This window comes from Schistocerca gregaria, chromosome 3 (assembly GCF_023897955.1).
Source record: "Schistocerca gregaria isolate iqSchGreg1 chromosome 3, iqSchGreg1.2, whole genome shotgun sequence".
In the NCBI taxonomy this organism is placed as follows: Eukaryota; Metazoa; Arthropoda; class Insecta; order Orthoptera; family Acrididae; genus Schistocerca; species Schistocerca gregaria.
The window spans coordinates 272,258,296-272,281,934 of record NC_064922.1 but is presented as its reverse complement, the minus strand read 5'-3'; the positions used below and the strand labels follow the sequence as shown (position 1 = coordinate 272,281,934).

The 23,639-nt window shown below is 36.9% G+C and overlaps 1 protein-coding gene across 1 annotated transcript in view; it reads right to left on the bottom strand.

The window, feature by feature from the left end:
* The window catches only part of LOC126354660 (pre-rRNA-processing protein TSR1 homolog), an 86,209-nt gene that overhangs the window by 8,255 nt on the left and 54,315 nt on the right, over positions 1-23,639 (bottom strand). Inside the window, exons 8-11 of the mRNA XM_050004436.1 lie at positions 18,269-18,489; positions 13,139-13,402; positions 8,668-8,778; positions 1,362-1,569 (exon numbers count right to left, since the gene is read on the bottom strand). Coding sequence (XP_049860393.1) covers positions 1,362-1,569; positions 8,668-8,778; positions 13,139-13,402; positions 18,269-18,489 — 804 coding nt within the window. The remainder of the gene's footprint in view (positions 1-1,361; positions 1,570-8,667; positions 8,779-13,138; positions 13,403-18,268; positions 18,490-23,639) is intronic.

The following is a 23,639-nucleotide window of genomic DNA, read 5'->3' as shown; positions in this document are numbered from 1 at the left end:
GACTGGCTACCGTGCTGGATTTCAGGTGAAATGTAGCCCATGATCGTCATTGGCGCATAAAGCGACACAGCAGAGCAGACTGCAAAAACCGCACCCAAGAACAAAGCCACGCCCTAGAGATGGTGAGTGGGCGGGACAGCTATGCGACGACGACCAACCAAGCTAGAGATGGTAATGAGCGATGGACACATTGCACCTTGTAAGGCGCCCTTCCCCAATCAGCTCGCTCTTCGGAAGAATTTAGAAGATGGAGGTCAAACCCGGTAGGGGACCATCACATAAGGCCGAAACGTTTGAGACTCCTTTTAGTCGCCTCTTACGACAGGCAGGAATACCGTGGGCCTATTCTTACCCCCGAACCCACAGGGGGGAGAGGGAGAGAGGGAAGAGAGAGAGAAGAGAGAGAGAAGAGAGAGAGAGAGAGAGAGAGAGAGGGGGAAGAGAGAGAGAAGAGAGAGAGAGAGAGAGAGAGAAGAGAGGGGGGAGGGGGGGAGATATATGGTAACGTGTCATGCACATAATGAATTGTGCATGACTTACGAGATCCGACTCTTCTTTCCCTCTTCCTCTTTTCTCTCCTCTGCACCCCTACATTTTTCCTATTCTGTTATAAGCTACAATGAAGAAAATTATATCCAGACATTATTTTACAAAGCTCGACACATTACCCGTAAAGACTGTTTCACTAATTGGCAACCAACAGCTTTCACTGTCTGTTGATATTTCATATTTTTGAAAGATGCTGATCAACAACTATGATACTGACGTTTCTTGTTCTGGAAGAATAGAATGACAAAAGATTAAGGTTTAATGTCATAGACAAAATATGATCATTAGTAACAGAACGCAAATGTGGAACACACTGATGGGCAGAAATGTGACCAGACTTTTTTTCAAAATGTAACATCCAGTCATTTCGATTAAGCAATCTAGGGATATCAATGAATCTTTATGGTCACATAGATGGTGGGATTTTAACTTTGCTTCTCAAATACAAGTGCTGTGAGAAACAATGAACCCCTACCTCAGTTTTGAATTGAATTTTTATAAGGGAAAGGAATATTATACTAATGAATTTTTCAGAATGGAGACAAATAAGGAATGTGGTAACTATCTGCAAATGAACCCCCCCCCCCCCCCTTTTCCACATACACACAACAGTCACTGAAAGGGTATGAAGAAATGAAGAAAGAAAAGTTCTAAAGATGAAGCTTGAACAGCATTGAAGTTTCATAACTTTCTTATTTCACAGGTAGGTGTGACAGAATACAAGTATTTCCAGTCCTAGTATATGTTTAATGTGCCACGCACACCTTAGACTAATATGTCATTTACGAATTATTTTTCGTTTTCAGACTTACCTAGAGGCTCTTTGATATGTCCTCGCCGTCCATATTTTGTATGAAGCTCGACAGGCTTAAACCAGTTTATATCTTCTCTGTTAAAAAACATATACCTCACAACTGCAGACCGCTTGTTCACCTTGATTGGATGTCCACTAAGGACAATTCTTTTCACAACAATCCTATCGGGATTCATGGACAACACACTACCAATTCCAACAAGCATCTGAAAAATATCATTACACATACACTGAAACAAATAATCAGTTAAAGATTTACTGTGTTTTCATATCCACATTTGTTAATGTGAGAGTGTAATTTTGCATAACTATCTATGGAGCTAACACTTGGTTCAAGAAACATAAAAGAAGGCTGTATACATGGAAGAAGCCTAGCGATACTGGAAGGTGTCAGATTATATAATGGTAAGAGAGAGATTTAGGAGCCAGGTTTTAAATTGTAAGACATTTCCAGGGGCAGATGTGGACTCTGAACACAATCTATCGGTTATGAACTGTAGATTAAAACTGAAGAAACTGCAAAAAGGTACGTATGTAATGAGATAGGACCTGAATAAACTGAAAGTACCAGAGGTTGTAGAGTTTCAGGGAGAACATTAAAGAATGACTGACAAAAATGGAGGAAAGAAATACAGTAGAAGAAGAATGGGTAGCTTTGAGAGATAAAATAGTGAAAGTAGCAGAGGATCAAGCAGGTAAAAAGACGAGAGATAATAGAAATCCTCGAGTAACAGAAGACATATCGAATTTAATTGATCAAAGGAGAAAATATGTAAAGTGTCTGCAATTGTGAAATATCTTTGCTCCGTAACACCTTGTGTGAAACAGTAAATGTAATTTCAGAGTGCATATATCACATCACTCTTAACTGGACAGTATTATTAATGCTGATGATCTTATTACAAATTATTTGTGTGCACTGTTTCCTTCAAGTGTCCACCTCTGTACATTATGCCATTGTGGACTTTAACCAATACTGAGATACTGTTTAATGATTGTGTGATTCCTCTTCTGCATGTATATGCAAAGGAAGGGATGTGTGTCCCTTTACCTGTATAAACTGTAAATTGTAAAGCTGGAACTGGCCATCAACTAGGGCATAGTGGCAAATCAAATACAATGTATCACCTTTAAAAATTTATTTTTGACAAATCTACATCTCTTGGCATTCTCCCTAAAAACATCAATTTCCAAGATTTTTTTTCAGCACAGCAAGATATCAAAATTCAAGTTTCATAAAAGTTGGGGGCAACATCAAACAATAGGTAAGCATTCTGTCGAGAGATGCCACAGTAATGTTAACGCTTCCAGATTCTTTCACTCTGTTATAATCTGTCCACAGTCATGAGAGACGGTAACAGAATGACATGTCAGAACTCAAACCTGGTCACTGTTATGTAGTTATCCATTAGTGAACCGATTATCAACTCAGAGAAACATGGCATAAATTTTACTTATAAAAATGAATTCCTTAAGTCATGGATCTAGATGATGAAAACACATCATGAAGCCAGAACAGATGAAGTGCTGAATGTTTGTTTACTCCAGCTCATGTACTCCAAGTTAACCAATGGAAAAGGTTGGCGGTACATGTTACACTCCCAATCTCCTTGCATGTCTGCCTCTCCATGATGAAAGCCACTGCTGATTGAAATGAGAACAGATGTTTATTTTGCCCTCAGATGACTGATCAAGTATTCAGCAGCAAACAAACCAGACACGTGGAGAATGTTGTTGAAGAGAGAGATGGTGTCAATGGTGACTAGCAAGCCATGTGCTGGGCTTCAGACAGGACAAGGACTAAATGAGCAACAAAATGGTTTGTGTACCTCACATACAGATGAAACTTTTGAGCAACTGGATGCAGATAATAATCAAGCAAAATAGAGAATATTCAGTGGGTGCTTAGAAGAAACCAACAACTGCATAGTTACGATTGTTAAGGTTATGGATACTTAAACTGTGATAACAATATGGAGTATTTTGTCTACTTTTATTGTGATAGTTATGCACTATGTACATTACCAGAAACATTTCAGTCATTATCAGTGCAGTAATTGTAACACATAATTGTGAAAAATGGCAATTATTTTAGAAACTGTTTCTCTTGGTCATTTAGAATATTACTTTGGTTCCTACAGCACTGAAATCTGAAACCTAACACTACATAATGAAGGTATTACCCGAATGGGATGGGAACTGGTAGATGTGAAATGATTACAACTCCACAACAACTGGATGATTTATTCAAGAGAAAAAGCTCACAAATTCGGCAAGTCAATAACACACTGGTCAATGTCTGGCCCCTATGCAAGCAGTTATTCATCTTAGTATCAGTTGATAAAGTTTTTGTGTATCCTCCTGATGGATATCATGCCAAATTCTGTCCAATTGGCACATCTGGGCATCAAAATCCCGAGCTAGTTGGAGGGCCCTGCGCATAATGTTCCAAACGTTCTCAGTTGGGGAGCTCTCTGGTGACCTCAGTGGTCAAACTAGGCTTTGGCAACCATAAAGACAGCAGCACAAACGCTCGTTGTGTGCAGACAGGCACTACCTTGCTGAAATGTAAGCCCAGAATGGCTTGTCATGACAATCAATAAAACGCGGAGAGGAATATTGTTGATGCAATGCTGTGCTGTAAGGGAGTCGCAGATGACAACCAACGGGATCCCACTATGAAAAGAAATGCCACCCCAGACTCTTCATTGCCAGGTCATATGGTGGGCAACTGTCAGGTTCGTACCCCAAAGCTATCTGGAGTGTCTCCAGACACATCTTTGCTGGTCACTGGGGACCAATTTGAAGCAGAACTCATCACTGAAGACAATTCCTCTCCAGCCAATGAGCTGAAGATATGCCTCGAGATGCCCCAGACAGTGGTGGGGCATGTATCTGACTGCTGCTCACCGTACAACCTGACAAGCAGGAGTGATGGTCTAGAATGCCATGCCATTTCATTTCATTTCATTTCACAGCATCACCCCTTTTGTTGTCATTCATGTCACCCTTGCAGCACAGCAGTATATTGACAATATTCTACGCCCCATTTTGTTGTCTTTTTATATTTCAGCAAGACAATGCCCATGTGAACATAGTGAGTTTCTACTGTTTGTCTTCATGCCAAACCCTACCTTGGCCATAACGGTCATCAAATCTCTTCCCAATTGAGAACATTTGGAGCATTATGAGCAGCAAACTCCAACTATTTCAGGATTTTTATGATCTAATGCACCAGTTGGACAGAATTTGGCATGATATCCCTCAGGAGAACACCCAAGAAATCTATCAATTAATGTCCAGTCAAATAACTGCTTACATAAGGGCCAGAGGTGGACAAACACATTATGGACTTCATCAATTTTTGAAGCTCTTTCTCTTGAATAAATCATCCCATTTTTCTGAAAGTGTACTAATTTGTCTGTCTGTTACATATACACCGTATCTCCCAATTTCCATCCAACTTGGATAACGCCTTCATAGTGCATCATTTTTATATATTCGGGTGTACATTTATATTTTAAAAAATATTAAAATAAAAGTGTGCAATTTCAAGGTTTAAAATTATTAAACTAGTATTCAACATAAAAATCAAGATTAAGAACATTGTGTCCAGAGCTTTGGTACCTTCACGTGAAACAAATTTGCAGTCTAAACCAAAAATATTGGAGAGAGCTTTTTATAAATGCAAGAAGTATGGAATCATCTATCATTAAAAAAAATCAACATTTTTCACTATGCAATAATTAATGAATCTGTAACTATGGGTGACACAATTCCTAACATCATACGTGACCTATTACCACAGGAAGTTTCAGTTGTCAACAAATGGGCAATCTTAAGCATGATATAGTTCACTGAAGTTCAGTAATCCCAAAAAAAAACAATTATGATTAATGATACAATACTTAATTTCAAGTTGAAAAAACATGTTCATACAGTGCAAACCTGAACTACATCAACAGAACCTGAACTCCATCAACAAAATTTCGGAGGTTGTTGAGGGATATTTTCTAACTCTTTTAGTATAATGGAACTGTGGCCTCCAGGTATTGCTCAGAAAACATCTGCCCAACAGGCCAAATGTCAACAGTATATGGTGTGTTTCTTATCTAGAAACAAACTTCTACATTTTACTCACAGCATTTGCTATTGATGTATTTGGAGCCTATACCAAAAAATACATATGAGTTACTCAAACCATTGTTTCCCATTCATGGTAGATGGCACTATAATCGACAAATATCAAGTGTGCCTGTTTTTGTAATTACAAACCGAACATTTGAGTCTACATTTCATTTATGTTGTAAATGTAAACCTTTGTGTTCTAAAAGTTGATTTCTACGTTTAAAATTTACTTTAGTGTTGCAAATTTGAATGTACAATCCAGTAGGGTCAGTCATTTTAATGTCTGTTTCGAAACACAGTTTAGTGTGATCCAGGAACAATAACGTGGATATAATAGTTTTCTGTTCCCATAATGATGCTTGATACTGGTGATTCCCCTTGCCTCTCACCATATGGATGTTTGATTTTGTTGAGTCAATTCACATTGCTGTTCTTGGTCACACTAAGTGTAGTTTCTAACCAATCTCTGAAACAGATAACCATACTGTATAATCAAATTTGCAGCACTGAAGTAAATTTCAAACATAAACATTAACCATTATAAATGAAATGTAAAATAAAATGTGTCAGTTTGTAATAGTAAAAATTGGCACACTCGATATTTGTTGATTACTATGTGATCTACCATAAATGGGAAACAATGTTTTGAGTAAACTGTATACATTTTCTGATGTAGAATTCGAATAAGCTATAAAAATAGGCAGCACACCTGGCCCTGCCCACGAAGGAGGGGTATTATGGGGTGGACAGTTGTAGCACACACAGATGTACTCTTTACTAATACTAACTTTTCATTTATAAATTTTTTTGTATGATGCATTATTTTTGAGATATTTAGTTGTCTCAAATTAAACAAGCACTTAAGTGTTACACTGTTGTTTCTTTCTTATAATTTCAATGTTGTTCTTTCTTACAAGGCATGAAAATTCAAAACTGTTGAGAGACCAAGGTGGTTGTTATGTTCTTTAGTATGAAGAATGGTTTGATGCAGCTCTCTATGGTACTCTATCCTGTGGAGGCCTCTTCATCTCTGAGTAATTACTGCAACTTACAACCTTCTGAATCTGCTTACCGTATTCATCTCTTGGTCTACCTCTATGACTTTTACCCTCCACACTTTGCTCCAGTATTAAATTTGTGATCCCTTCGTGTCTCAGAATGTGTCCTACCTAACAATCCCTTCTTCTAGTCAAGCTGTGCAACAAAGTTCTTTTCTCCCAATTCTATTCAGTAGCTTCTCATCAGATGGATAGATCAGGTAACTAATCTCCGGCATTCTTCAGTAGCACCACATTTCAAAAGCTTCTAATCTCTTCTTTCCTAAATTGTTTATCATCCATGTTTCACTTCCATACATGGCTACCTTCAGAAAAGACTTCCTGACACCTAAATCTATACTCGATGTTAATAAATTTCTCTTCTTCAGAAATGCTTTTCTTGAAATTGCCATATCCTCTCTACTTCATCCATCATCAGTCACTCTGCTCCCCAAATAGCAAAACTCATCTGCTGCTTTGTGTCTCATTCCCTAATCTAACTCCCTGAGCATCACCTGATTAATTCAACTTCATTCCATTATCCTCATTTTTGCTTTTGCTGATGTTCATCTTATATCCTCCTTTCAAGACACTGTCCATTCTGTTCAACTGCTCTTCCAAGTCCTTTGGTGTCTCTGACAGAATTACAATGTCACTGGCAAACCTCGATGTTTTTACTTCTTCTCCCTGGATTTTAATTCCTACTCCTAATTTTTTCTTTTGTTTCTTTTACTGCTTGCTCAGTATACAGATTGAATAACATCCAGGACAACCTAAGAACTTATCTCACTCCCTTCTCAACCACTGCTTCCCTTGCATTCCCCTCGATTCTTACCATTGCCAATTGGTTTCTGCATGAACTGTAAACAGCCTTTCACTGCCTGTATTTTACCCCTGCCACCTGCAGAATTTGAATGAATATATCCCAGTCAACAATGCTCTAAATGTAAGTTTGCCTTTCCTTAACCTATCTTCTAAGATAAGTTACAGGGTCAGTATTGCCTCTCATGTTCCTACTTTTCTACAGAATGCAAACTAATCTTCACCAATGTCTGCTTCCACCAGTTTGTCCATTCTTCTGTAAAGAATTCATTTTAGTATTTTGCAACTGTCACTTATTTAACTGAAAGTTTGGTAATTTTCACATCTGTCAGCACCAGCTTTCTTTGGTATTGGAATTATTATACTTTTCTTGAACTCTGAGGGTATTTCACCATCTCAAACATCTTGCTCACCAGATGGAAGACTTTTGTCATGGCTGGCTCTCCTAAGGCGATCAGTAGTTCTAATCAATGTTGTCTACTGATGGGGCCTTGTTTCGACTTAGATCTTCCAGTGATTTGCCAAATTCCTCATGCAGTATCATACCTCCCCATCTCCATCAACGTCCTCTTCCATTTCCATAAAGTTTCCCGCAAGTACATCTCCCTTATATAGACCCTCTATACACTCCTTCAACCTTTCTGCTTTCCCTTCTTTGTTTAGGACTGGCTTAATTTTCTTTTTTTCCAAATGTCTCTTTAATTTTCCCGTAGGCGGTGCCTATCTCACCACTAGTGATATACGTTTCTAAATCCTTACATTTGTTCTCTAGCCATTCCTGCTTAGCCATTTTGCACTTCCTGTCAATCTCCTTTTTTAGACATTTGTATTTCCTTTTGACTGCATTATTTTCTGCATTTTTATATTTTCTCCTTTTATCAATTAAATTCAATACCTCTGGTGTTACCCAAGGATTTCTACTAGCTCTCGTCTTCTTACCTAGTGATCCTCTGCTGACTTCACTATTTCATCTCTCAAAGCTACCCATCCCCCTTCTACTGTATTGCTTTCCCCTGTCCTTGTCAATTGTCCCCTAATACTTCCTCTGAAACACTCTACAATCTTTGGTTCTTACAGTTTCTAGATGTCCAACCTACTTAAATTCCCACCTTTTCGCAGTTTCTTCAGTTTTTATTTACAGTTCATAAGCAATTAATTGTGGTCACAGTCCACATCCGCTCCTGGAAATGTAGTACAATTTCCGCCAATATCCAAACAAAATTTAATAAGTAGTTTAATTCTAAGTAAAATGTGACACATTTTCTTAAACTTTATGATAGCATGCAAGGTACCTGGCACAGTTACTTATATACTTACTTGAGTTCCCTGTTTTGTTTCCTTAAAAGCAAGTACAGGACATGGCGGAAATATGATGGGTGCGTACATACTCGCAACCACAGTGGTATCTGGTTGGAAGAAGCGCTCATACTGGAACAAGACAGAATATTACAAATATATGTGAATTTTAATGTATTTATTTTATGTGTAATGATGAGAGCCATAATGTCTTCTCTTGCATTTAACCAGACATCTTTCATAATAATCTCTATGCTCGAAAGTACCACAAAGCACGATAAGTGAGCAGTAAATTTTCAGCTCTGGGGAAGAAAACATGAGGGATATCCAGCACAAATTCAGATGTATTGTACGGAGAGACTGGTGCCACAGAAGACACTGACTGGGAAGGTCCCATCAAGGTTCAATAACAATATTAGGATGCTACTGCACTACGAAAGCAGAGAGAGAGCTGGCAAATAAAAGTTGACCAGAGTATGGACAATTATGTGAGATTTCTGCAATGATTACAACAAGATCTTACTTGCTCAAACTGGTCACTACTCATGATCTGCCCTCACAGCTTCAATTCCATGACTACCTTTCTCCTACATTCCAAGCTTCAAAACTGTGCACATTCCACTGCTGAGTGGAAGAGTCATTTACGACGCCTGTGCTATCCTGTCTTTTGGGAGTGCCAGTCCAGCAAAGTAAGCAGAAGTGTTTCTGTTAAGTTTTGAAAATGCAAGAGTGGTACTGGCAGAATTGAACAACTGGTGTTGGATTTTTGCTAGGTAGCCCAGATGCCAAGAGCATTCACTGTATAAGGCCAGGTCCCAGGTTAGTATACCCAGACCAGCACACCATTTTAACTTGCCAGAAAGCTTCAATCAACACGAAATCATTTTAAGCACATTCTGCACATTTGTGCTGCCACATTTGTTGATACTTTAAGGTGTATGGAAATTATTATCTCATCTGCTGTTTTAAAACAGGCTTTATTTTTCACTACCAATAGCGTTAATTGAATATCATTGAGTGCAAGTGCTTTGGAACTTGTAGCATGAAACTGGTGGGAGGAGATTAGTGTCTAACATCCTGTTGACACTGAGGTGGTTAGAGATGGAACACAAGCTCGGATTGTGGAAGGATGGAGGAGGAACGCAGCCATGCCTTTTCCAAGGAACCATTCCTGTATTTGCTTTTAGTGATTTTGAGAAATAACAGAAAACCTAAATCAGGATGGCCAAATACGGGTTTGAACCATTGTCCTCCTCAATGCACATGCAGTGTGCTAACCACTGCGCCACCTCACTCGGTAGTATGAAACTCTTTTGATGCGTGTCCAAACACTTAACAAGGTAACAGGCATTTGTCACTTGTGATATTCAAATGAACACAACCAGCAGTGAAAATTAAGAGCATTTTTTTAAGCAGTGGCTGAGGTGGTGATGTATCTACACCTTAAAAACTCAAGCAACATCATTTATGTAAGTACCACTCACATCTAACAATTTAATCTGTTCACTCATGAGATCCAGAAGGCATAAGGTAGCAGAACTCAAATTGAAGATGTATTCCTTGATTGTCAGAAAGCCTCAGATACTGTTCCATACCAATGCCTCATAAACAAAATACAGTGAAACCCCAATTTTACGCTTTTCAGAAAACTTTAAAAAAATGGTGTAAAATGCGGAAAATGTAAAATGTGGGAAATAACATTTTAAGCTGTAAAAGCTACGTATAGGGTACCCACCTTGCACTTGATGTATGTGCGAGTAATAGGCATCAAAATACTCTTGTCAGGCACTTGTTTACCAATACAGGCTTCTTATCTAATAAAAATTGCTGATATAATGGGAACTGATAAGTGGGAAACAGAAACGTTTGATTCAATTTCATACGTCATAACCGATGTTTTTGGAATGCCTACAGCTGTCATTCAGTATTGAAATAATGACACACTGCAACACTTACATATTTTTTCATGCTTGGCATAGTGCATTTCGAGAATTTTTTCTCGATATCAAGTGCAAATATTTACATAAGTATTTTTTGTGGTGTTTCCATGTGTGTTGTCCTGCGTCTCTTGAACTGTAGTCGTCTTTTTGGTGTTACCCGGTACAGTGTTGCCTCAGTTACGTAGAAAACCACACACCTGCAAATTATCACTCACATTTTTTTCTGTGGAACATCACAAAAAACACATTTGTAAACATTCCACTTAACAACAAGAATAAATTCTTGGAACACATTTTGCTCAGCCTGAAAATATATGTAATTCGCGCTGTATTTAAACCACAAACATTTGAGCAACGCAAGCGGAATGAAGGTGTCAACATGCGCTACAAGCGGCCAAGAGATGAAGCTTGCTAAACATGGTTTGACAGAAGTGTGATGATGATTGCAACACTCACAAAACTGTGCATGCACTGTACAAAGAGTTTGGAAATGGTTTTGATTGGTCATGATATCTTTATTCGAACAAAGTGTTACTCCTATCAGCCACCACACAGAGTAGAGTTTGGTATTGGTACCACTTTAAATCCACTGAGTACAGCATCCTGGTGTCAAGAAACTTGGCCATATAATTTATGTAAACACTACTTGATATCCAACATCATGCCAACGACATTTTACATAAATTTTTTTCTCCACAAACATTTTTTCATAAAGTGTAAATCACGGGAAAATTATGTATTGAATATAATAGAGGGAAACATTCCACGTGGGAAAAATATATATAAAAACAAAGATGCTGTAACTTACCAAACGAGAAAGACTTCGTATGTTGATAGAGACAATGAAAAACACACACACAAATTTCAAGCTTTGGCAACTCAAGGTTGCTTCACCTGGAAAGAGGGAAGGAGAGGGAAAGATGAAAGGATGTGGGTTTTAAGGGAGAGCGTAAGGAGCCATTCCAATCCTGGGAGCAGAAAGACTTACCTTAGGGGGGAAAAAGGACAGGTATACACTCATGCACACATATCCATCAGCATATATACAGACACAGGCAGACATATGTAAATGCAAAGAGGCTGGGCCTCTGTACTTCCACGAGTGACATCTCTGCCCAACCTCTTTGCATTTACATATGTCTGCCTGTGTCTGTATATGTGCTGATGTGTGTGTGTGTGTGTGTGTGTGTGTGTGTGTGTGTGTGTGTGTGTGTGAGTGAGTGTGTGTGTGTGAGTGTATACCTGTCCTTCCCCCCCCCCCCCCCCCCCCCAAGGTAAGTCTTTCTACTCCCGGGATTGGAATGGCTCCTTACCCTCTCCCTTAAAACCCACATCCTTTCGTCTTTCCGTCGTCTTCCCTCTTTCCTGATGAAGCAACCTTGGGTTGCGAAAGCTTGAAATTTGTGTGTGTGTGTGTGTGTGTGTGTGTGTGTGTGTGTGTGTATGTGTGTTTTTTTATTGGCTCTATCAACATACCAACAGTTTTTCGTTTGAAAATTGTGTATTTCTTGATACAGAATTGAGTGCGAATTAATACTGTGGATACATGAAATTTGATGGGAGCAATAAAAATGTTATTAACGGCAGGAAAACATTAATTGTAGGAACGTAAAAGTGGGGTTATACTGTATGTACATATGTCATCACAACTGATATGTGACAGCGATGATGACTTCACAGCAAACAGAACTCAATTCGAGATCACCGAGACACTGGTTCTGTATTAGATTTATGATATGATGGAGAGCAAATTGCTTAATGTCAGAGTACGTAAGTGCCAAACTGCAACTGCCAGAGCCAAAGTGTGACACCCAGCCAGTCCTAGGATATTTCTGGAGTTAATATGAGAGCAAATTCATCTAAAGTACGTGACAGAAATGATACAGTAAAGAGTTTGACAGCCTCGACGATTTCTTAGGTAACATTTCTCTGCTCTGTAGCAGAGTACACACAGCAATCTAGTGTGTGTTTTCCTAAAACTAAGTGCAATACAGAGACTCAGATCCAGACATCTGCCTTTTGCAAGAAGAGCACTATAAACTGAGATATTAGTACACCTCTTAGAATTTCAACATATCGTTTGTTACCGTACAAACCATACAATGTATAGCTTGGCAGCTATGGAGGAAAACAAAAGCATGGACAGCATAATTCATAGTATACAAGTTGTGAGAGCTAGAGACCAAGTTTCAAGTCCCATTCCAGCACACAATATTAATGTGCCACAGGAATGAACTTTTTTTTCGTTCAACTTAAGATGATCAAGCATGATAAAGCCTGATGATGAAGTATACTGTTGAGCAGGGTGCTGAATATTTAATACCCATTTCCCATTTCCAAATGCACTTACACAACATTAAATCAAATCCAGCAACTGTCAAGACTATTACATTCTTTTCTGCAATTTAAAATGTCTTTATATGTGTAATTTTAGTCATCCTAAAATGACCAAAACTGACACAAAACATAACAGCACTTTCTTTTACTGCTGTTGGGAGTAAATGGTTTTATCATACATGAAATAACAGAACTTATTAATCCAAAAATCTCACCTTGTGCTTGGTACCATTAGTGTGTTGGCTGAATATCGGACATGCTTTGAAACGGCGGTAGCCGCAATGGATTATGAGTTGCTCCTTTGACTTTATAGGTAACTGGCCACCCAGAGTATTTGGTCGTTTTAACACTACATTTAGCAGTGACATTTTTTGTTCATGTGGCAACAATCCAAAAATAGTCAATGGGTCAGATGATTTATGGGATTCAACGAAATGCCGTGGAACATTCTTCACATGTACAGTTATGTACCATCCAACCTTCAACAGAAAGGAAATATGTTTAAATGATCCTTTTTGCAAGAATACAAGAAAATATATACAACAGAATTCTTGTACTGGTACGTTTTCATTTGCTAAATGGCTATAGAACCATTTCTGAAGTAGGATTTATTTGCAAATATAAATATCTAAGACAGAAGCTATAATTGTGCACAAGGAGGGCTTCATCATAATATATTTTTAATTATTTGAATTGTGTAAAATTGATTAGAAAATTTGAACCAATGAAAAACTTACCATTGATATAATACTTCATGTAGCTGGAGAGGTTTTAAAATTTTGTGCTGGTTTGGATTAACAACTGTAGATGAGCAAATTACAGTAAACCTTACAAATAGTGCAGCAAGATTCATACTGAATTATTTTACACAGAAACGCTATCATCATCTCTCCCTATTTCGCACTTTATTGCCCATAGAAATGAGATTACATTATTATATGGAGAAGTTCACTTCCTGAATTTTCCAAAATCAAGCAAATTCTCGAAGTAGTTAATTCCAGTTCAGTTTAAAAAAGTAAATAATTATGAATAATGCCAACAATATGATTGTATTATCAATGCCTTGACTTGTTTATAACAATATTTAGTTTAGTCAGTCAGTTATGTATTCCGTAGATAACATTCACTACTGTTGTCATGTGGAACATATTAACTGAACACATACTTTTAAAAAGAAAGAAAAATATTTACATGGCTATATGCTTTATGTATAAATGAATTATTATGTATATTAATTAATTAATATATTGCATAAAAGAAGCACTCTCATATATTTTATTTTCATGGACAGATTGTCTAAGAGTTTTACAACTGCATATTTCATCTTATTCAGTGATGAAGTTCCATTCGCTAAATGGTAAGCATACCATTTTTCTTTTTAGTGTTGTTCTCCAAAATATCTTTATTACTTTCAAACTCAGATGTATTGTTGACAATATTCCATAAGACATAATTAAAATATGCAAAATATGTTAGCTTACCGATTTCCATATTCACAAAGTTGATGCTTATTTTACGGCAAAAGTAACCAAATCTTAGGTTTCAGAATGTGTACTATATGCTTTTTCCAGTTTAAGTTATCATCACAATGCATACTTAAGAATTTAGATATTTGCAGCCTTTTATTATTTATTGTTGGTATACTCCGTTAATAGTAGATGGGACATTTAAAAAAATACAAAAGCTGATATACTCAACTAAAATTTAAAATTGTGTGCCTAGTAATAATATTATAGAACCATCTCATCATTTTAGTTTGTGTAATATGACAGCATTTGTATGAAATGTTGCAGACTAACTTGATTTTATGTACTTGCAACAGCATCATCAAATGCTGAAACAATATATACACCTTGCAGCAAAGCACTGTATTTTGTAATGTCAGTGAACTAATCATTTTGAGTTTCTAGCCGAGCTTATATAATTATACTAAATGCATCTTTTTGATTTTCATTCATCTTCCGTTTAAAAAAAAATGCAGCAAGTGAAGTACCCTTCTTATTACTCTTTTATCTTGCGACTGTCTTCATGTAATAGGGTATATATGTGGACATGAAAAAGAATTTCCAGAGTTTCCTAGATTTCCTGTTTAAAAATACACTTTTTCCCAGGTGTAAATACATCATACCGTTGGTGATTTTTTTCTCTGTTAAGTAACAGTACACAGACCCTGGAAGCTCTAAAAGTTATCAGTCCTTTGAAAGGTGAAGGTTCTATATCTAGCACTTTAGGAAATGAAACCCAGAAAAAATAATGTATTTTGGAAAGATATTTGAAGCGTGGCAAAACTTAAACTGCACATTTTTATATTATGGAAGTATAAACTGAAGTTCCATCAAATAATATCGCTGGCTAATGACAGCAGATATTCAGAGCACAGTGTGCTGAATGATATTATTTTTTTCATTCTTTTTTTTTTCTCTTATCTATAAGCTACATGTACAGTGAATGAGTTACAGACATCGCTAAAGGTAAATTAAAGAGTTGTTTTATGGTAAGGATAATATTTTGATACATTGTTAAATACCTGTATGACACAAAGTAAGAAAAACACTCTTCAGTTTATTAATTCCTGTATCTTCACATCTTTTGTTTCGAGAAGTGGTAGCGTACGGACATATGTCTGGGTCCATCATCCCAGCATTGTTAAAAATGTGAATTTCAACTGTTCATTAAAAGTGTTATAAAAAGTAATTGGAAAAGCAATATTTATTCTCATGGTTAAGAGGTCAACTCCTATCTGTTCGTCTTTTCACTCACCACCAAGATCCTGCATCAAGAGGTTCGGTTCAGTCAAGAAGAGTTTATGCAGTATCTGGAGGAGTGTTCCTTGACCTTGAATATATTGATATTAAAGGTCTGCTGATATTGGTTTCACTTAAAGTTCACCCAGGATTGTGCACAGATTCATAAATTACCTTCAAATTTCTTTCAACTATTCTTTCCAATCAATTTTTCCAATTATTCAAGCAATTATTAATCAGTTTCCATTATGCCACATACCTATTCGACTGAAAACGTGATGTAGTTGGCCAATAGTAACATCGTTGTTAAGTAACGCGAACACACAAGTAGGAAAAGTTAATGGGAAGGGCATAGCCAGGATTTTGTCAAAGGGGGTGGTGGTTCGATTTGTTAAGACAATCTTACAGAAAGGCATGTTTTTAATTTATTCTGTAAATTTCCATAAAGAAGAAAAACCAATTTATTCAAAAATGAACTCTGAGCTTTCACCAAGTGAGGATGTAATCTTGTCACATATGAGAACAGTATTTTGGCAAACCACGAAGAAGCAGTCATGTTCCAATCTTGCTTCACCCTCCAAGGTCATTTTACACTCTTCTTTAAGTCTGGTTTTGAGCTGAGGAAACAACCAGGAGCAGATGGGAACTAACTTTTTGGGAAACCTTCATTATTACTGAAAGGACTTTTGAAATAAAGAGATCTCTGTTTGACAGAGAAGGTAGAACAAATTTTGGTGCTGAAAATGCAAAGGATCTAGAATTATTCAACCTTACATTTTCCCAAATGTCCTTATTTACTTATACATCTGCAACATCTTGCAATGTAAGAAAGATCATTTTCTGCATGAAAGAAGGTCCCAGCACACAAATGCAAAAGCCTAAGCCAGAAGTTTGCCTTTGATGCAGCTCTTAATTTAAGCAGGTTAGGTTAGGTTAGGTTAGGTTAGGTTAGGTTAGGTTAGGTTAGGTTCATCTTTAATGGAACTGAAATCTGTTACAAAAGAAAGGAATTCAGAAAGAACTGGCTTTGGCCTACAGCACCAAGCTGACCCTGCCACTTCCCCCTAAACTGAGAAGCAGCCCGCTGAAAAAACTCTTTTACAAATGAACAAACTATAGAATGTGCTATCATCACATACCTCTTCCACTTTTCACAAATCCTTCCCCATCCTTCTGGATTGGAATTGGTTTTCACAACTGAGTTACCACCTGTGATCAGATTCACATATAATATTGATCTTTTTTGCGTGTGTTCCCTTTCAGATACATAAAACACAAATGCGCCAGCAAAATTTTAAATAATGACATAAATGGCTGGTCTTATGGCCCCAAAATTTTTCTAAGTAGCTGGTCCTCAGCATTAAGTTTTGAATGAAAGTCTAATGCTGTGTGTAATTTAAGAGACACATCACAGTTGCTTACACGTAACAATTCATCTTGCGTGAACAAAAATTTACTTAGAAAGTAACGCTCAAGCCTCCATTCACAATATTTTCCTGTGAGCTGGTAGAAATGTTAATAGTTGGGACATCAAGATCATCAAAACAAGGCCCATGAGAAATACGCATCAAAAGCAGTTACTTGTTACTAAGTACTGCACAGTCTTCGACACATTTTGCTGTCAACAGACACTTGTGTGTGCACTGTGATTCATTGTTTATTTCATTGCTGCAGTATTATTCTGCAGCAGTGGCTAGAGTAAAATTCTTTGTTGGCATATCAGCTTCTACCAATCAAAATTACAAAAATTTAACTGAAAACTACAACTATGAAAAATTTCAGGAATTGTAAAAAATTCCTGGATTTTTCCCAGATGTCTCAGGCTGTATGCACTCTGAGTAAGGATGCATTTCCTTGTCCTCTGTAATTTTAGTTATAACAATGATTCTATTTATGTTCATTTATATTTTTATTTAGAGCCAACTGGTCCATGTTCCTTTACTAATTACGTATACAGAGTTTGTTTACCTTTCAGCTATTTTACTACACTGGGAAGTGACTGGTTTGGTAATGTGTCAATTGTGCACCATCACTACGCTATTATGTACACATTTGCATTGACAAGCCAAGCCTTGCAATCTAAATTTCTTATTATATAGTCCAATTACTGTTTCTGCATAAAGCAAAGCATTTGCTGCATTATACTTTATATCATCATGGTCTGCTGCCACCAAGCTTTTCGCTCTCCAATGATGACTGTGTCTGACTCAAAGACATCCAAAAATAGGAGGTAATGGAGCCATCTTCAGCCTAGCAGGAGTTTTAATACCAGTTAACATTAAAATTGCATTTATTCAAGCTTTTTAATCTGCTCCTGCTGAGGTTATTGTGATGTGTTTGGAATCCTAAGAGTTAGCTTTTGGAATATTAAAGTTCAGTCATTTTATTACTAGACATTCATTCTTTGAGGGATATACTACAGCTGCGTAAAGTCAGATAAAAAGCTATGGCTATGGTAAACTTTCTGATAAATGAAGATACCTTATTTAAGATCAATGATATCTTATCAATATTTAGGAAAAATCATGCATTAACCGAGGAAAAATGCTATGACATCAGTACCATGAAGTAATTTATTTCAGTAATTTCTCTTCAACTTACCAAAGCTCCCTCCATATCACGTTCCTTCAAAAGCCTTTTTCGCATTCTTTCAAAATTTTCAAATTGGAAAATACGAGCATAGTCCTGAGGCAAATTCTCTTTTGGATCCCATGGTGATGTCCGAAATGACTGCAGGCCTCGATACTTTTGAAATCGTGTTCTTGCTGGTATGTCCTGCGGAGTGTCACGTTCATCAGGGAAAATTTTGTCTTCTCGGGCTTCTAAAATGTTATGAAATGGACACATATAAATTTTAAGCTAAAAGTTATAGCTGCGTTATACACTGATAAAGCTAGATTTTTTTTTTTTAAAAAAAAAAGGGGGTGGGGTGTTGAGGGAGGAGACAGGGGACGGGTGGCTGTATTTACTGTGAAACCAGAATTTTAGTTGGCATCTAAAATACAATGAAATTCATTATGAAAAAAATTGTCACATAGTAAACTGTGTTTGTAAATTATATTGATCATATCTGTGGTTTACACCATTATAGCCCTTGTCTAATGGTTGTGTTGCATCTTGTGACATAACATGGATACTATTTTCTCATCCTACTTTCATTAGTTTTTGAGTAAAGGAGAGGTGTTATTTCCAACTCTAATTTCTAATATATCCTGCTAAATTTGCAATCTCTTTGCTAATTTATTAGGTGTTACATAAGAAAAAAACATTAGTTACATTTTACTTGGTTTCTTTGAGTTAAAGATTGAGAAATATTAAGATAGTGACTTCTAACACTTTGGCTGCCGGCCATGTAAAATGTGCCATTTCTTAGAATGCCAGCATTTTTTGAAATATTGTACATTTGTTTTACAGAAAACTAGCCAACATTTTGTTGTGGTACTAACTTTTTACAAAAGCCAGCATCATCATCTTCCAGAAAATGTATATACAGCTCCTTTGATCATTTCATTTTTTTTTTCTTATATTTTTAATGATTGTAAGGTTATACAAAAGTATATGGAAATGAAAAACATGTTTTACTGACATTTTATTCCTCATAATCTGCGTTTTTACATGCATTAACTGGTATCCTAAGTCCATAAATATTCCATATAAATTCCCGCATCCCATCAATTGATGTGATTGGCACTAAAGGTGTTAAACTCACAAATGATGAATCTACCACTATATCTCGTTATTTAATTTCTTGAATATTAATTAGTACAACATCCCCACATTATTTTGTTGCTTCTCTTTGAACTCCAAATACATGAATATTGATTTCGTTGTTTTTGGCTCAAAAGGAGCAAAGTAAATAATAAAATTAATAATAATAATAATAATAATAATAATAATAATAATAATAATAATAATGCCCGGGAAAAGAATAGGCCTCCGGTATGTTCTGCTAGTCGTAAAAGGCGGCGAAAAGAACAAACCACTAATAGGGCTAACCCCCCTTTTAGTGTGATTAGTTGGTTCAGGACACAACTAAAGAAGCCTCGGACAAGCGCCGTCATGGTCGGGGACGACGCTTGAACCCTATGCCCGTCCACAATGGTAATGACACTGCTAGCCAACTGGAAAATGATTTAAATCCAAATAGAGAGATATGATTCCTGCAACCACCCTAGAAGGAAAACAAAGACAGAGGATGAGATGGTCAGATGAAGGTAATCAACACCTCATGTTCTGTTATTACCAAGCAACAAACCCAGGAACCAAAACAACTGGATACAGATCACAAGTATACACAACATTTATTACCAGATACCCAGAATTAAAATTTTTAACAGAACAACGACTAGCTGATCAGATCCATGTAATAATAAAAAATAATGGGATACCCCAGACAGAATTAGAAAACATCAAAGAACAAGTACAACAAATACTGGAACAAAATAATGTGCAATCAGAAGAAGAAGAAAATACAGTAATGGGAAACATCCCAGAGCAAACCAACAAAGAACAACACGCGTCAATTAAACAATCCGAGGAAAATAAAATCTTAAGACAGCCACCAGAACAAGCACAAATAGAACACGAAATGACACACATGTTAGATATAGAAGCAAAATTTCAGCTGACATATATAGAATACAAAGACACAAATACAGACATTAGACCATTTTTGCATAGACCACCAAATAACCCACATGTCTAAACAACAACAACAACTATCAACACGATCATACACAACAAAATAAATGAAAATACAACTATGTAAGAGTTACAACTACTGGTTTATATAGGAGCACTCACTACACTAAATATACACACTAAGCAGAGATCAGAACCAACCAACATACAGAAGAAACCCACAAAACCAGCGTGGCAACACAGGCTACAGATCAGAATAGAAAAAACTGAGAAAAGACATCGGACAGCTAACACAATTTATAAGAAATGAAATATCAGACAAAAAAGAAAAAAGGTTAGAGCAATTAGATGAAAAGAAGCAGAAATTACAAGCATTGGCCAAACAACTTAAAAAAAAAAAAAATAAAATAAAAAAAAAAAAAAAAAAAAAAAAGCAACATATGGTCAAACCCGGTACAACATAACAGGCATGCACAGTGGACAGAAGCCGAAACAGACACATACAAGATAATACCACAAATGCCTGAGGTGATAATTTTGCAACATGAAGTCACCAAAGCTATTAATTCTACTCCAAATTGGAAAAGATAAAATAGCAAATTTCTGGCTAAAGAAGTTCCCCTCAACACATTCACATATAACTAAATTATTTAACATATTAAAAACAAAGATTCCAAGACTTACCAAGCGGGAAAGCGTCAGTAGATAGGCACAATGAATAAAACACACAAACACACACACAGAATTTCGAGCTTTCGCAACCGGCGGCTGCTTCGTCAGGAAAGAGGGAAGGAAAAGGAAAGAGGAAAGGATGTGGGTTTTAAGAGAGAGGGTAAGGAGTCATTCCAATCCCGAGAGCAGAAAGACTTACCTTAGGGGGAAAAAAGGATAGGTATATACTCGCGCGCGCACACACACACACACACACACACACACACACACACACACACATCCATCCATACATACACAGACACAAGCAGACATATTTAAAGGCAAAGAGTAAGGGCAGAGATGTAAGTCGAGGCGGAAGTGTGGAGGCAAAGAAGTTGTTGAAAGACAGGTGAGGTATGAGTGGCGGCAACTTGAAATAGCGGAGATTGAGGCCTGGTGGATAACGAGAAGAGAGGATATATTGAAGGGCAAGTTCCCATCTCCGGAGTTCAGATAGGCTTGTGTTGGTGGGAAGTATCCAGATAACTCGGACGGTGTAACACTGTGCCAAGATGTGCTGGGCGTGCACCAAGGCATGTTTAGCCACAGGGTGATCCTCATTACCAACAAACACTGTCTGCCTGTGTCCATTCATGCGAATGGACAGTTTGTTGCTGGTCATTCCCACATAGAAAGCGTCACAGTGTAGGCAAGTCAGTTGGTAAATCACGTGGGTGCTTTCACACGTGGCTCTGCCTTTGATCGTGTACACCTTCCGGGTTACAGGACTGGAGTAGGTGGTGGTGGGAGGGTGCATAGGACAGGTTTTACACCGGGGGCAGTTGCAAGGGTAGGGGATTTCATAGGGATGAACCAAGAGGTTACGAAGGTTAGGTGGATGGCGGAAAGACACTCTTGGTGGAGTGGGGAGGATTTCATAAGGATGGATATCATTTCGGGGCAGGATTTTAGGAGGTGTGTGTGTTTGTGTGTTTTATTCATTGTGCCTATCTACCGGCACTTTCCCGCTTGGTAAGTCTTGGAATCTTTGTTTTTAATATATTTTTCCCATGTGGAAGTTTCTTTCTATTTTATTTACATCATCATAAATTATTTAACAGTTACATTGCAGACCCATACACATTCCCTGATACACTTACACATGGAATAACTTATATATGAAACCTAAAGATCAAACAGACACAGCAAACTCAGCTAAATACCGCCCCATAACATGCCTACCAACAATATACAAAATATTAACTTCAGTCATTACACAGAAATTAATGACACATACAACACATAACAAAATTATAAATGAAGAACAAAAAGGCTGTTGCAAAGGAGCACGAGAATGTAAAGAGCAACTAATAATAGATGCAGAGGTGACATATCAAGCTAAAACTAAACAAAGGTCGCTACACTACGCATCCATTGATTACCGAAAAGCTTTTGATAGTGTACGCCACTCATGGTTACTACAAATATTGGAAATATACAAAGTAGATCCTAAATTGATACAGTTCCTAAACATAGTAATGAAAAATTGGAAAACCACACTTAACATCCAAACAAATTCAAATAATATCACATCACAGCCAATACAGATTAAGTGTGGAATATACCAAGGAGACTCATTAAGTCCTTTCTGGTTCTGCCTTGCTCTGAACCCACTATCCAACATGCTAAATAATACAAATTATGGATACAATATTACTGGAACATACCCACACAAAATCACACATATGCTATACATGGATGATCTAAAACTACTGGCAGCAACAAATCAACAACTCAACCAATTGCTAAAGATAACAGAAGTATTCAGAAACGATATAAATTTGGCTTTTGGAAAAGACAAATGTAAGAAAAATAGCATAGTCAAGGGAAAACACACTAAACAAGAAGATTACATATTGGATAACCACAGCGACTGCATAGAAGCGATGGAAAAAACAGATGCCTATAAATATCTAGGATATAGACAAAAAAATAGGAATAGATAATACAAATATTAAAGAAGAACTAAAAGAAAAATATAGACAAAGACTAACAAAAATACTGAAAACAGAATTGACAGCAAGAAACAAGACAAAAGTTATAAATACTTATGCTATACCAATATTGACCTACTCATTTGGAGTAGTGAAATGGAGTAACACAGACCTAGAAACACTCAATACACTTACACGATCACAATGCCACAAATATAGAATACATCACATACATTCAGATACAGAAAGATTCACATTAAGCAGAAAGGAAGGAGGAAGCGGATTTATCGACATAAAAAAACCTACATTATGGACAGGTAGACAATTTAAGAAAATTCTTTATAGAACGAGCAGAAACTAGCAAAATACACAAAGCAATCACTCATATAAATACATCGGCTACACCACTGCAATTACATAACTACTTCTACAACCCTTTCGATCACATAACATCAACAGATACGAAGAAAGTAAATTGGAAAAAGAAAACACTACATGGCAAGCACCCGTATCATCTAACACAGCCACACATCGATCAAGACGCATCCAACACATGGCTAAGAAAAGGCAATATATACAGTGAGACGGAAGGATTCATGATTGCAATACAGGATCAAACAATAAACACCAGATATTACAGCAAGCATATTATTAAAGATCCCAATACCACAACAGATAAATGCAGA